General features: G+C 50.1%; 1 protein-coding gene across 1 annotated transcript in view; it reads left to right on the forward strand.

Annotated features, from left to right (window-relative positions):
* Positions 1-7,212: 7,212 nt before the first annotated feature.
* PLCH2 (phospholipase C eta 2) overlaps positions 7,213-16,052 on the forward strand; it is a gene marked incomplete at its 3' end in the record, with an annotated part of 135,966 nt that continues 127,126 nt past the window's right edge. Inside the window, exons 1-2 of the mRNA XM_015410927.1 lie at positions 7,213-7,354; positions 14,936-15,179. Coding sequence (XP_015266413.1) covers positions 7,219-7,354; positions 14,936-15,179 — 380 coding nt within the window. The remainder of the gene's footprint in view (positions 7,355-14,935; positions 15,180-16,052) is intronic.

A 16,052-nucleotide genomic window follows, 5' to 3' on the forward strand; every position in this document is an offset into this window, starting at 1 on the left:
CTCTTCCAGGGGCATACTGAGAGAGGCGATCCCGAAGGTATGTGGGTCCTGACCACTAAAGGCCTTAAAGGTCAAAACCAAAACCTTGAATCTGATCCAGGTGCTCTACTGGAAAGAATTGTTTAGGAATTTTTACTGGTTTTTAAAAGTTTAATGTTTTTATATGTGCTGCCCTGGGGACCCTGCCTGGATGGAAAGGTTAAGCATAAAAACATTTTGAATAAGTAGCTTAAATAAATAAATGGTGGCCGAATGGCAATGTGTGCTGGGTCTGGCTGGTCGCCACGGATGCACTTCACTGGAAGCTGGATACGCAGTTCAAAAGCAAGCCGAGAAACAGAGCTGAGGGTCAGAATGCCGGGAAATCAGTCACAGTTTTCAGGAGCAAGGAGTGGAGGCTGGCAGCCAGGACAAGGTCCAAGATTGCACAGCCGCATCCGCACTGAGGCAGGTGAGCGTGGCTGCTCATGACGGAGCTTCCCTTCCCTGGGAGGCAACCTCCAAAGACTCACAGCCCCTCATGTTGCCTTTGCAACAGCTGAAGTCTGGCACTTCTTTGTCTCTCCTGCACCTCCAGACGCTGGCGTGCCCTGCGACTGGGACACTCAGGTGATCCAGGTGGGGACTCTGGCCTCGAGCTGTCTCTGACTGGGGGTGCTGGGCCAGACTCTGGATTGGGCTCTTCCTCCAACTGCTCCTCAGGCTCTTCACCTTGCTGCCCCTCCTGTGCAGATGCTGGGGCCTCTTCTCCCTTAGGTGCTGGCAAAGGTTCCTCTTCTGGGCTGACTCCAGAAGAGGCTGGGTTGCTCCGTGCCTCTTCCTCGTCTGAGGAATAGTCAGCCTCAGCGGAACCAGGACCCATGACACAATGGGTGCGTTCAGACGCGGCGTTTCAGCCGGCATAAACTGTACCGGTTGGAACCGGTGCAGTTTATGCCGGCTGAAACGCGATCACACTCACCTCCATTTTGCGGATCCCATCACTGTATGCCCGCTCACACGTTGCGGGCGTCAGCTTTTTTTTTTAACTCAGTTTGAGCATGCGCATAGGCAGCCATCCACAGAATGGCGATCTTTGCGCATGCTCAAAACACCCCATGTTACATTTAAACTTTAAAGGTAAGGACTTACCTTTAAAGTTTAAAGACCAAAGTGGCCTCCCTTAAGTCCCAGACTCCTTCGATACGCTACACTAAGGGCTTTTTTTTTTGTTCAGACGGGGGGGGGGGTACAGTGATTACAACCGTTGTACTCAGGATACCACCACTTGGGGACCTAGTGGCAGAGTACAACGGTGTGAAGCTGTTTACAACGGTTAGGGACGGGAGGCAGATGTTTGCTGTGTGAACGCCGGTAAGTACACCGGTTGGAACCGTTACCTATTCCGTTGTAAATCCCCCATCTGAACGCACCCAATATGCTGCAGAATGCCACTGGCTGGGGGGATAAGGAGGGCAGAGGGCCGTGGCCTTCAAAGCTGGCTGATGGATTTCCCAGGGGGGATGCTGGAATGGCTAGACGTCTGGGTCCGATGCGGTACGATAGCTCTGAAGGCCACCGCTTTACGGGCGGGCTGTATCTGTGCTAGGCAACCATTAGTTAAGCATCGTCTCGAAACAAGCGTGTCGGTATCATGCCAGCCTGGGCCGCCGCCATCGTACAGCTCTTTACAGAAGCCCCCCGGTTGGCTCTGCTTTCCTTTCCTTCTGGTTTCTTGGCTTTTATCTGCATCTGTTTTATGCTGCCAAGCAGACCGAGATGCAAGCTGGCCCGGCTAATGATCGTGCGCCGAGCGGTTCGGTAGCGGAAGGGAAGTTTTCTTAATTGTCTGCTGGAGTTCAGAGCGGCAACGGGAGCCTCAAAAGATGGCAGGGGCGGTTTTATCTTTTCAAAGGCCTGGCCCGAGTGCCGGCACTTTGGAAATCTCCGTTGTCCTTCGCAAAAAGAATCCCCAATTCCGATGTCTTTTTAATGGGCATTATCGGCCTTGATCGTGAGAAGGGCGGGTGATCCAGAGCTTAACGGGGGCTGGCCTTCATCAGGGCTCGGTCTGGGATCCTGTTTCAAGGGCTGGGTAGAGCTGGACCGGCTCGCATCTCCACCCGCCTGCAAACACAAAACTGATGCAGGTCAAAGTCCCGCCAACCTGGAATTTTGTTTGAACGTGAGCCGTCTGGGGACAGGTGATTTCATCTACCTCTCTGTGCTGCCTTTTCATCCTACCCTTCTTATCAGGAGCTCCAGGCATCATGCGTGTTTCTCCCCTCCTCCATTTGCATCTGAGTACAGTGGACCGCCGCCATTCGTGGATTCATGAATTGCAATTTCGCTTATTCAGTCTGATCTCAGGCTTCCAGGAGGCCTCCTGCTGACAGCCCTCGTTGCTGCTACCACTGCAAGTGGCCGTGGTGGAAAAAGAAAAGAAGAGTTGACATCATCTGCACCCCAAGCTCACTTTCAGGGGGGGAAAGCCCAGAAGTGATAAGGGGTGGCTCTAGGAATTGGCAGGAAATCTGTGGTTTTACAATAGCATTTCCAGTCAATGCTCCCTCTAAGCTGTGGAGTCCGGTGAGCAAAAATTCTACTTTGTGAGCTACTGACATTAAAGTTGTGAGTGAGTGATTTGGCTACTGCATAAATTAGTTTGCTCTGGAGCCCTCCTTCCTGAGCTAAGACAAAACTGTGTGAGCCGGAGGCTAAAAAATGGTGAGCTAGCTCACACTGACTCAGCTTAGAGGAAACACTGTTTCCAGTTATTCCTAGATCCTACCCGATGTTCAGGGGTCATTTCCTGCAGGAGCGCACAGGAGCGGAGCTCCGGCAGTAAAGAGCCCAGGGGGCAGGCACATGCAGCAAGCCCCACCCCCCGCTCCCAGCAGCCCTCAGTCAGAGCAAGAAGCAGCCAGGTAAGCTGCAGAGCTCCCCCCGGCCCCCCGGCCCAAAACAGTCCAGTGGCACCTCTAAGACCAAGTTTTATTCAGGTACAAGCTCTCCTTCCTCTGCGAGGACAGATCTGCACGTTCCTCCCCCCCAATAGCTAGCAATCCAAAACAGTCCAGTGGAGCCTGAGCGGTGGGTGTTGCCTTCTGACACACTTCCGGTGATGCCAGGGGTGTGTGGCATATGCAAATGAGTTATGCTGATGAGTTATGCTAATGAGCCCCTGCACTTCTTTTTCTACAAAATGACCCCTGCCGATGTTACTTCCAGGTTTTCCATGCCGCCCCCACCCCAAGTCCCTGCCCCAGAAGCTCCCACCAGTTGCCAGGCACTGCCCTCTGATTCGTGGTGTGCTACCCTCTGATTTTGTGTTCCTGTGTTACTGCATTGTTCATAGTGTCCCTTATATGGCTCTGCTTGCGTTGTTTTAGTTGTATAACCCATCCTTTTGGGGTCAAAAGGATGAGAACTCTGGAGTAAGGATGAGAAATTCAGAGTCACTCCTGTGTCTATATTGCTTTTCTTTCATCACAGAAGTCAAGACGGTAGACAAACAGTGCCACCCTGAGCAGATGCTTCGGGGGGGGGTGCTGTGGGGGGGGTTTCTCAGGAAATCTCTCATCCTGGCACTGATCAGGCTCAGACTTTGCTCAACTGCTGTTGTATCGTGTGTCTAAGGTAATGGTCAGCTGGAAAAGGGGAGGAGCCACCGCCAGCATTGCCAACTGCAGGCTGGGAAATACTTGGAGGTTTGGGAATGGGAAGAAGTCTGATAAAGGGCCAGTATTAAAAACCTAGTTGAAACTTATAGTATACAAAAATACATGTGTTTAATAGACAAGACAGTTAAAAACAAATAAGGGCCCAATGAAGGCCTCGTTAAAAAGTTCGAGTGGCCTCAACACAATAAGATAACCAATAAGTTAATACTGGACCAAGAGAAGGAAGGCTATAGGGGAAAAAAAGAAAAAAGAAAACTGAATATGAATAATCAAATATTTTTTAACTTACAGTGTTGTAAAACTGGCTATATTACTTAGGCCCCGGTCACACGGGCCCGATATCGCGGGGGGGAGGCGTGGCTAATTGCCCCGGTGCAGTTTGATCCGTGCTTATGTGATCAGACACACCGGCGGCACACCACGGGTCCTTCCCTCGGCGCCGGCAGGGTAAACGAAGGACCGGAGGGGAATGCCGTGCACTGGCGCGATCACACCACGGGGGTCTGGAGGCAGTCCATGGCAAACGTTTACTAGTACCTTGGGGTACTAGTTTTTTAACTCGCATTGTCGGCGGTAAGCCACGGGTGCGCTTCACTTCCCAGATGTTGGGGTGTGATCGCGCCCGGATAATCCGCCCACCATCCGTGCCTCTCCCGCGGCAACTTTGCCGTGTGACTGGGGCCTTACTTAAGCAGCAAGATCAATAGGCACAAGACAAAGATGTCTGTGAGGCCTCTAAACATGAAAGTCATGTGTCTGGTGCCAAACGCACAGCTGCTGAATGAGAACATCTTCCAATTTTGGTCCAAAAAGCACCTGTGTGGCTGTCTTAGTCAGAGCTAGAGTGTCCTCAAGCAAATAGTTTGGGAATGGAACCTGGGGACGGCAGGGCTGGGGGACAGGAAGGACCCCAGCAGGGTATAATGCCGTCGACTCCACCCTCCAAAGCAGCCCTTTTCTCCAGCGGAACTGATCTCTGCCAGTTTGGAGATCAGTTGTAATTCCGGGAAATCTCCAGACCCCACCTAGAGGCTGGCAACCCACGTCACTCTATAGCCGGCTTCTGCTCAGCAAAGGAATCTGGAATACGTTGTGTGTTAAGGCGCGCCCGGCCTGTAGATTCTCTAGCGCCCCCTCATCCTACACACCGCAAAGGGAGCAAGTTTCGGAAAGTTCTGCTGGCACCTCCTAGCTGGCATCGATCGCAATCCGTGTAAATTTCCACCTTCCCCGTCCCAAACTCTCTTCGGCAGCGGGCCGCCTCACAGCCAGCCGCCATCAAAATCCGGCATACAATTCTAATAATCTTGTTGCGCTTAATTTTTAATGCCCTCTATACCGAGCACCACTTGATTCTAAAGCAATTTGTCCCTACGAGCCTTTGTGAATTTTTTATAGGGTTTCCGGAATATTGACAATAACCCACGCGGCCAAGTTGCATGATTATTTTCTCCCCCTTCTCCCTCTTTGCTTTGCACTTATGGCAAGTGGAATGCAAACTGAAGCCCGGGAGTTTACTCCTCAGATGGGAAGACACGGGGAACGTGGCAGCCCAAATGGTTTGTATTTTGGAAGACAAATGGTGACGATAAAGCTACGAAACTTTGCCTGGGAGGCGTTAGAAATCCAAGAGCCAGATGGTTAAGTGAACTGAAGTTGAGAGCATAGTGTTGCATCAGCTGAGCCTTAAAACTAGGGATGCTCATTCTGTTCGGCATTTGTTCGGTAGCCTTGCGGTATTGAGTGTTTTGTCCCACAGCCTTCTCATGATTCTCTGCAGATTTCTGTGAATTTCGTTTGCACGGACGCACATTTTCTTATCAGGTTGTTTCATGTTTTAAGGTGTTTGATACGTTCTGCAGTCTGTCCTTCCATGGTTCTTGTTTAAGGGTAATGAGTAAATGTGTGTCTTGTGTACCCCTTCCTCCGTTCAAGGATGTACCAGTGGAAAATTGGCAGAAAAGGTCACACACAGTTCCATTTCACAACATAGGCAACTTAGACTGGGATGGCATGGAGAATCCCTGTCACAGACATTCAGATGTATCCTAGGTAACTTGGCATGAAAGATATCGAATTCCATGTATCATAAAGGTTGCACCTGTATGCTTTGAAACCTTTGGAGTAGCTGAGAAAACACGATAGAGTTCAAGTGGTGTGCAGATCTCCAGGTGGGCTAGAAACCTACTGGAAGAAGAGAAGGGATTGCATTTATACCCCACCCCTCCCTACCCGAAGGAGTCTCAGAGCCACGTACAATCTCCTGTCCCTCCCCACAACAGACACCCTGTGAAGTAGGTGGGACTGAGAGAGCTCTTTCGAGAACTGCCCTTGAGAGAGAACAGCTCTGAAAGAACTTATAACTGACCCAAGGTCGCACCAGCAGCTGCATGCGCAGGGGTGGGGAATCAAACTTGGCTCTTCCAGATTAGAGTCTGCGCTCCTAACCACTACACCGAACTGGGGCTGTGTTCATGGAATGCAGCTAGAGCTGAGCCAGATTTCTGACAGTTATAATAAAGGTAAAGGTCTCCCTTGCTCGAAAGCCAGTCGAGTCCGACTCTAGGGTTGCGGTGCTCATCTCCGTTTCAAAGCTGAAGAGCCAGCGCTGTCCGAAGACTTTTCCGTGGTCATGTGGCCAGCATGACTAAACACCGAGGTGCACGTAACGCTGTTACCTTCCCACCGAAGTGGTACCTATTTATCTACTTGCAATTTCTTGCTTTCGAACTGCTAGGTTGGCAGGAGCTGGAACTGGAGACGGGAGCTCACTCCGTCATGCGGCACACTCGGGTCTCGAACTGCTGAACTACTGACCTTCCACAGCCTGCAGTTCAGTGCCTTAGCCACTTGAGCCACCGCAGCTCCGACAGTTATAATATTCATGGTTAAATTTGCATGTCAGCTCTTTTGGCAAACAGCTAAGTGAGTCACACAAAAATTGAAAGTGTCCCTTTGTTTTTTGTCCAAGGCCTGGTCAGAGAGAGAGAGAGAGAGAGAGAGAGCAAAAGCTTCCAGAGTTGTATTTTTTTAAAGGTCCAGGGAACTCTGCAGTCTCTGACCCACTGGCCAGCAGGGCACAGCGAAAAGAGCCTCCCAAGTCCTGGCAGCAGAAAAGAAGAGTAATACCCTGCCCTTCTCTACTTGAAGGAGTCTAAGAGCGGCTTACAATCCCTTTCCCTTCCCCTCCCCACAACAGACACCCTGTGAGGTAGGCGGGGCTGAGAGAGCTCTCTTGAGAACTGACCTTGAGAGAACAGCTCTGAAAGAACTTGTGACTGACCCAAGGTCACACCAGCAGCTGCATGTGGAAGAATGTGGAATCAAACCCAGTTCTCCCAGGTTAGAGTCCACACTCTTAACCACTACACCAAACTGGCTGTCCGATCCAGTGGTTTGTGTGATGGAGCCACAGGATCCGCCTCGATTTTCCGCACAGCAGAAGTCGCCTATCATGTATTTTGTTCGCGTGTCTTTCTAAGTGTGAAAAGGAAGCGGTTGTCCCATAACGTTTCCTCTCTCCCTCTCCTTTTTTCCCCCTGTAGTGGAAAGATGTATGAGCTCCATGCAAGCGGGTACTCAGATGATCAAACTCCGTGGCAGTTCCAAAGGCCTTGTTCGTTTCTACTACCTGGACGAGCACAAGTCATGCATTCGCTGGAGACCCTCCCGGAAGAACGAGAAAGCCAAAAGTAAGGATCTGTGACTATAGTTGCCAGCAATGCTCCCTCTAAGCTGTGGAGTCTTGTGAGCAAAAATTCTACTTTGTGAGCTACTGGGATTAAAGTTGTGAGCAAGCGATTTGGCACCTGCATTAAATTAGTTTGCTCTGGAGCCATCCTTCCTGAGCTGAGACAAAAATGTGTGAGCCGGGGGCTAAAAAGCTGTGAGCTAGCTCACGCTAACTCAGCTTAAAGGGAACACTGGTTGCCAGCTCTGGGTTTGGAAATGTCTGTAGATTTGAAGATGGGGCCTGGGAGGGCGAGGAGGGACCCTGGCAGTATAATGCCATACAGTCCACCCTCCGAAGCAGCCATTTTCTCCAGGAGAAGTGGCACGAGTGCTCTAAACAAGCAAACAAATAGCAATCTATACAGTCCAGAGCTCAGCTGTAGTTCTAGACAGGGCTATTTTTGGGCAGGAACGCTCAGGAACGGAGTTCCGGCTGGCTCACAAGTTGGCCACGCCCAGCAGGAACTCATTAGCATAATAGGCCACACCCAACAGCAGGAACTCATTGGGATTGGCTACATTAGGGGTGTGTGGCCTAACATGCAAAGGAGTTCCTCCTCCAAAAAAAGCACTGGTTTTGACAACAAATAAGGTAAACAGAATAAGAAGCAAAAGGTGGGTGTGGCTGGATGACCACACGTCTGGTAACACGGGGTGTGGCCTAATATGCTAATAAGTTGTGCTGTCAGGGATGTGGCCTAATATGCTAATGAGTTCCTGCTGTTGGGTATGGCCTATTATGCTAATGAGTTCCTGCTGGGCTTTTTCTACAAAAAAAGCCCTGGTTCTAGAGAAAGAGATGCCAGAAGTTGGAACCCACTGTCCGCAGGCTGATGCCATGAAAGTTGGGTGACTCTTTAGAGTGATATCGGCTTTTCTTCACGCTGGCTTCGGCAAAGAAAATTTTCGAAACACGTCAGCCAGCTGAGATTCGGAAGAATCTCACCTTACCTGAAGTCAAGCCATGAGAGGCGTCTTCAGACAAAAAACCCCGATACAAGTTCTTCTCAACTGTATCATTCCTTTAAGATGCTTTGTTATATACCAGGAGGGTTATGCTTTTGATGTACAAGTATTATTAACCTACATGCCATTTTTATTATATAATAATAGAGAATGTGTGATATAAGTGAGCACAGTGTGGTTTATTTTTGTTTTACACAGTAATTCTGGAGATAGCCAGCCCCCTCCTGGAGGTTGACAACCCTATCTTCAGCACAGAGGGGCCCCCCACTAATCTGTTGACGCGGCCCATCTAAGGATGCTCCCCATTTTGATTCTTTTCTTTCTTTTCGCACTCCTTTTATATTTTTGTCAACGGTCTCTCCTCTCTGCTTTTTGCTGACTTTATATTATGGTTCCCCTTCTATTGCGTGGCGGAAAGCAACCGGAAATTTGCTGTCAGCCGGTCTACCCATTCCGGGTACCGTGAACTCAATCTGTGTTCATAATTTAGGGGTCCCTTTGCCTGCCTTTCCCCCACCCCTTTCTGAAGCATTTTCAAGTGCAGAAAAGAACAGCCTCTATCGGGAGGACCTTTATAGTCCGCGGCCTCCCTCTGGAGTCTTTCGGCTTCCATCACTCCGTACATCGTGACAGCCACCCTTTGGAACTGACCAATTTCTCCTCTTGAGATTGGACTGGCGTGCAGAAATGAATCACCATATGCTGGGTACAGGGAACTAATTTTTTGGGGAGGGAGATAATTTATTCCAGGCTTTGCAGGGATCCAGCCGTAATGGGTTTCTGCATCTATGATGTGGCCGTTATTCTGAGGAGTTCAGATTACTCATGGGTGGGTGAACTTCTGATCTGAACTGCGAAAAGACTAATAAAAAAAGACTAATTGGGGGAAAAGTGCTTCGTTTTGTCATATACAGTTTTGACGGGTCAGACTTGGCAAATTCAGACCGGTGTGATTCACATTTTACATTTCATGTTTTTGAACGGGCACTTGAACACCTTTGGGTCAAACTGGATCGGATGCTGGGAATCCATGATTAGATCTCCGGGCATATAATATAGCAATAAAAAGCAGTGGAAAGCAGTGTTGTGTGGGGCTATGGATTAGGGACGTGGATTAGACAGGGAGGAGTTTATGCTTCGCTCTCTGTGACATTTCCCTGATCAAAACTGACACCCCCCCAGGCTTTTTAAAAGCCCCTTATGGAAAAAGGCAATGCACTTATTTAAGAGAGTTTTATCCTACAGGTTCTCCAAAAAGCTCAGAGTACATGGACCATCCCCCTTGGTTCCCACAACAACCCTGTGAGGCAGGTTATGCAGAGACAGTAACCTTCTGCCAAGTGAGCTAATGGCAGAGTGGGGATTTGAACCTGGGACCCCTTTGGTATTACTTGTCACTCTAACCCACACTGCTACACAAGGTGGGCTTGTTCCCCCCCCCTCTTTGGGGGGGACACAACCCAAGAGGGCATTTTTGATCTGGGAAGCAGTACGGAGCAGATGCATTAAAGCCCCTTCCTCAGATACAACACTGACCTCCAATTGCCTTTTGCAACTAGAGTATCTTAGGTTCCAACAGTGAACCCCCAACAGTCTGCATAGACCAGCCCTTAGGCCTGAAATTGTATTGGGACGAGAGACTTTGGATGATGCACTCTACAGGTCTGCATAGAAGAGCCATGTGCTCAGTCCTCCAGCATGTGCTTTGCAAAATGCATAAAGTCCCAGCTCAGTCCCTGGTGCCTCCAATTGAAAAGGATCTTTTTACAATCATAGAACCATAGAGTTGGAAGGGGCCTCCAGGGTCATCTAGTCCAACCCTTTGCACAATGCAGGAAATTCACAAATACCTCCCCCCCCTGCACCCCCAGTGACCCCTGCTCCACACCCAGAAGATGGCAAAAAGCCTCCAGGATCCCCGGCCAAACTGGCCTGGAGAAGAATTGCTTCATGACCCCAAAGTGGCGCTCAGCATTTCCCTGGGCATGTAAGAAAGGGCCACGAGAACTAAGCACGGATGCGACCCTTCCTGCCCTCCCTCTCGTGATCTGCCCAAGTTCACAGAATCAGCATTGCTGTCAGACGGCCATCTAGCCTCTGCTTGAAAACCTCCAAAGAAGGACAGCCCACCACCCCACCCCAGGAACGGAATTTGTGGTATTTGTTCTGGGGGGGGGGGGACTGACATCTTTGCAAGCTGCTGCCAGCCAGATTTGGTGACAGTGGCTTAGATGGACCAATGGGGTGACAGCATAAGACACCTTCAGAGAGGAGGAGAAGAAGAAGAAGAAGAAGAAGAAGAAGAAGAAGAAGAAGAAGAAGAAGAAGAAGAAGAAGAGGAGGAGGAGGAGGAGGAGAAGGGATTGGATGTATACCCCGCCCTTCACTACCCAAAGGTGTCTCAGAGCGGCTTACAAACTCCTTTCCCTTCCCCTCCCCACAACAGACACCCTGTGAGGAGGGTGGGGCTGAGAGAGCTCTGACAGAAACTGCCCTTTTTCAAGAACAGCTCTTGTCAGAACTACGGCTTGCCCAAGGTCATCCAGCCAGCTGCAAGTGGAGGAGTGGGGAATCAAACCCGGTTCTCCCAGATTAGAGTCCACGCACTTAACCACTACACCAAACTGGCTCACTACACCAAACTGGCCATAATGCTGTTACAGACCACCTGAGTTCTATGCACAAGGCCCAAGGTCCGATACCTAGCATATCCAGTTGTGTTTATCTCCTGTACTGGGCTACAGGAGATGTCCCCAACCTTTTTGAGCTTGGGGGCGTGGTTGGAATTTTGAGAGGTGGTGGCAAACACTACCCCAAAAACGGCTTCCACAGGAGGTGCAGACAAGCCAGAAATGGCTTCCGCAGGAGGAGGAAGGATGGGACCACACACTGACGGAGGAAAGTCCATGTTCTTCCCAGTCCTCCTGATCCTCCAGTGGAAAACCCTTTCGTTCGAAAGAGGGCAACCCGTAACAAGTGCTGCCTTACGGCGGGCCCCACCCACTTTCTGAAAAGCTCAGCAGGTGCCAAGGGGAAGTGCTGGCAGCTGCTATGGCACTCGTGGGCACCCTACCGGGGAACCCCGCTCTAGAAATGCCAATGGACCAATCCAGTCACATGTTCATAGCTTTGCTCTCCGTGATTGGTGAAAAGGCACACTGATTGACGGCGCTCCTTGGCAGCCTCCACTAAGTGCAGCTAGGAAGTTGCCCACAGGCATAGCAAAGACACATTTTTTTTGAGTAATCGGTGAAAAGGCACACTGATTGATGGCGCTCCTTGGCAGCCTCCACTAACTGGAGCTAGGAAGTTGCTCACAGGCATAGCAAAGACACATTTTTTTTGCATATTAAGAGCAATTGCTTTGTTGGATCAGAGCACTGGTCCGTCTGGTCCAGCATCCATTCAACTTTGGTCCACACGGCCAAAAGAGGTGGGCGGGTGGTGTTCCAGGTATTTGGTATCCTACCTCCCAAGGGGCCTGTCCCTTTCTCACTCACTCCTGTCCCCTTCTGGGCCAGATATTGGCTTGCCCAGTACACGAGAGAGAAGCCAGTGATGGATCAGGCCAAAGGCCCATCCAGTCTGTCACACAGTGGCCAAAAAGACCAGGGGCCATCAGGAGGTCCAGCAGTGGGGACGTAAAGGGAGGGCCAAAATTTCCCACTGCTGCAGCCACATGCCCCTCTCTGCCAGCCCCTCTTCCTGCTCAGCCATAATGGGAGGCTTCCTCTCACTGACCCTTCCCTTCTCCCTGCGCAGTGCTGCAAACGGGGCTCCATGGTTGCTCATGATCCTACTTTCAGCCATAGCCCACCAGGGCTATGATTCCAGGAAGCCAACAACACAGGCAAGGACGCAGTAGTCCTTCCTCCCGTGGCTCCCAGAAACTCTTCTTCAGAGATAGTCCTAGACTTCCCATTTGACATTTATCCAACTTCTAATGAGCCAGTTTGGTGTGAGAGCCAGTTTGGTGTAGTGGTTAAGTGCGTGGACTCTAATCTGGGAGAACCGGGTTTGATTCCCCACACCTCCACTTGCACCGGCTGGATGACCTCAGGCAAGCCATAGTTCTGTCAGAGCTGTTCTTGAAAAAGAGCAGTTTCTGTCAGAGCTCTCTCAGCCCCACCTACCTCACAGGGTGTCCGTTGTGGGGAGGGGAAGGGAAAGGAGTTTGTAAGCCGCTCTGAGACTCCGAGTGAAGGGTGGGGTATAAATCCAATCTCTTCTTCTTCTTCTAGTGGAAGGAGCTTGGATGATATCAGTAAAAAAAGAGAGCAAGAGAGAGAATTTTTACCCAAGACTGTGTACTGATCACAACAGACCTTCATCCTGGGCCTTGTACCCTCTGGAGTGTCATATAACTGAAGATGCTCCCTCCACAAGCGCATGTGTTGTTCCACCGACAGATGGGGAGCTTCTTGATTCCCTAATAACTGGTTAAAGAATATTTGTGTGAGGTTTTTTTTCTTTTTAACACCTCCAGCAGTCAGATTGGGACTTCCAGAATCTGTTGGTTTCACCGCCTCATCTGTTCCGCTTGACGGGTTGCCGTCTTTCCAAGGGAGGCGATGCTCTCAAGGCATGTGTGAAATGTGAACTGGCAGCTGCCAAACGTGACGTAAGCTGTGTGTGAACAACTCCCACCCATCCGAAAGCAGCCTGGCAGCTATTTGTGGTAGCTCACCAAGGGGGGCTTTGTCAGGTTTTGCGGCCTGTTTGGAACACTGGGAACGCACACCGCAACACTGTGGTCCCAACTCAGTGTTCTCTCTAGGCTGAGTGAGTGTGAGCTAGCTCACGGTGTTTTAGCCTCCAGCTCACACATTTTTGTCTTCGCTCAGGAAGGGACGGCTCCAGAGCAAACTAATTGATGCCGCAGCCGAATCGCTCGCTCACCACTTTAACGCCGGTAGCTCGCAAAGTAGAATTTTTGCTCACAAGACTCCACAGCTTAGAGGGAGCATTGGCCATCCAATTTAATCTCAAGCCCTCATGGCCCCCCGCTGTCCCTTTAAGAAGTATAAAGAATTAAAGGGTCTGATCATTGATTTCCAACGTCCTTCTTGTTTGAGCTTTTAAATGTTTTAAAAAAGCTTCTTCTTTTTTTTACAATTTTGTTGGCTTTTGTTTCGACATTGATGAAATAAGCACCAACTGACAGTAAACAGTAGAAGACGGCCGTCACTTTCACGCTTGGGTCCAGTCCAGCGAGACCGCTCTTAGGTTCTTAGAAATGTTCTCCGTCTGGGATTCTCTGATCTCTGCTGCCGCATACAAGTGTATTATCTCTCTCTTCCTTCCTGGCAGAACGCAGGTCCTAGAGAACAGATGTCTGATTTTAAAGTGAGGTGCATTTTGTAATCTCAACAGTATACCATAATCTCCAAAAATTATGCTTTCTGCTGGGTGCTTTTTTATATATATATTGTATTTTTCATCTATTCTGCTCAACGGCTGCCAATCTTTCAGGGGAACTGTTTCTATAATTCCAAAATGGTTCCTGGTTTTTGACGTGATTCGCCACCATTTTTAAATCTTATTTGACACGACGATGGGGAGCTACCTTCCTCTGAGCTTCTGATTGGACGGAAACACAGCCAGGTTCTTTACACAGGTGTGAAACTGCCTTATGCGAAGCACATTTTGTGCAAAGTGTTCATTCGCGGACAGTTTCTCATTCACGGACAGTTTCGTCGTCTGAGTCTTTGATTTTGGGAGAGACACAGTGATGACAACAGGTTTCTGTTGCTGCTGCCGTCAGGTGCCCAATCCTGAGATGTTTTTGTGGAGACAGTCCACAAATGCAAAAGGAAAAGGGGGGAGGGCTGCTCAGAAGAGCCCTGCTTGATCAGACCAAGGGTCCACCTCATTCAGCATCCTGTTTCCATGGTAGCAAAAGAATCTGGGTCTCTTGTCGTCAGGGGTCATTTCCTGCAGGAGCGCACAGGAGCGGAGCTTCGGCAGTAAAGAGCCCAGGGGGCGGGCACATGCAACAAGCCCCGCCCCCTGCTCCCCGCAGCCCTCCGTCAGAGCAAGAAGCAGCCAGGGAAGTTGCAGAGCCCCCCCCCCGGTCCAAAACAGTCCAGTAGCACCTTTAAGACCAAGTTTTATTCAGGTACAAGCTCTCCCTCCTCTGTGAGGACAGCTCTGCACGTCCCCCTCCCCCCGATAACTAGCAATCCAAAACAATCCAGTGGAGCCTGAGCGGTGGGTGTTGCCTTCTGACACACTTCCGGTGATGTCAGGGTGTGTGGCATATGCAAATAAGTTATGCTAGTGAGTTATGCTAATGAGCTCCTGCACCTCTTTTTCTACGAAATGACCCCTGCTTGTTGTCATTTGTCCTTCAGCAACTGCTATTCAGAGGTAGACTGCCACTGAGCCTGGAGGCTCTTAGTTGATAGACTGGTCCTCCTCTGAGTTTTTCTTATCACCTGTAAGACAGGGGGCATCACCTGATACCCCTTTTGGGAGTGAGGCTTTATTCCAGACACTGCACTGTTGCCAGGCACAACTTCATGTGACGTCTTTCTTCTCCTTTCCACCCATTCCCCACCCATTCCCCACTCCAGTCTCTATAGATTCGATCCAGGAGGTGTGTGAGGGCAAACAGTCCGAGATCTTCCAGCGCTACGCGGATGGCAGCTTCGACCCCAACTGTTGCTTCAGTATCTACTACGGAGACCACATGGAGTCCCTGGACCTGGTCTCGTCCAGCGGGGAAGAGGCTCGGACATGGATCACAGGCCTCAAGTACCTGATGGCCGGCATCAGTGATGAAGACAGCTTGTCGAAAAGGCAGAGGACGAGAGACCAGTATCCTTATCAGCTATCCTGTTTCCTTAAAGCTCATTTCATTATTTTTAAAAAAGCCCATTATTTTTTAAAACCCAATGTTCCAACCTTGCCATGTGAACTTCTCAAACAATAGATTTGGGGTTAATTTAACTGTAGATTCTTGATAGTCAGAGCAAGGATTGGTGTGACGCTGTAGGGAGATCCCTAGAGTGATGGCATGCATCAAAGAGAGCCATGAGGGGCACTGACTTTGAGCAGGCAGACCCCGAGTTCAAATCCTGATTTAATTCATGAGGCTTACCTAGTCACTTTGGACCAGTTATCCTAGCCTACCTTTCAGAGTTCTGATGAGGATAAATTCAGTTCACTGTCCACTGACCTCTGGGCCTTCAGTGAAATGTACCCCCATTCCACCGATTGGGCCCAGTATGCAACAACCCCTTTCAAGCAAGTATTATCCCCCCCCCCTGTGTTGCAGGTGGAGAGGGGCTGAGGCCAAGAGAGACCTGCAGGAGACTTGGAGCTTCCTGATCAGTGAGTCAGTCTCCTAGGCATCGCCCTGTGGTGACTTGCAACCAGGCCTCTCGGATGGCACCGCTTGTTTTGTGTAGTGTAGTGAGAGCCAGTTTGGTGTAGTGGTTAGGAGCGCAGACTCTAATCTGGGAGAGCCGGGTTTGATTCCCCGCTCCTCCACATGCAGCCAGCTGGTGCGACCTTGGGTCAGTCACACAGCCTTTCAGAGCTGTTCTCTCAGGGGCAGTTGTCAAGAGAGCTCTCTCAGCCCCACCTACCTCCCAGGGTGTCTGCTGCGGGGAGGGGAAGGGAAAGGAGTTTGTAAGACACTCTGAGACTCCCTCGGGTAGTGAAGGGCGGGGTAGGAATCCAATCTCT

Source organism: Gekko japonicus, unplaced genomic scaffold, assembly GCF_001447785.1.
Source record: "Gekko japonicus isolate JY-2015 unplaced genomic scaffold, Gekko_japonicus_V1.1 scaffold220, whole genome shotgun sequence".
Taxonomy (NCBI): domain Eukaryota; kingdom Metazoa; phylum Chordata; class Lepidosauria; order Squamata; family Gekkonidae; genus Gekko; species Gekko japonicus.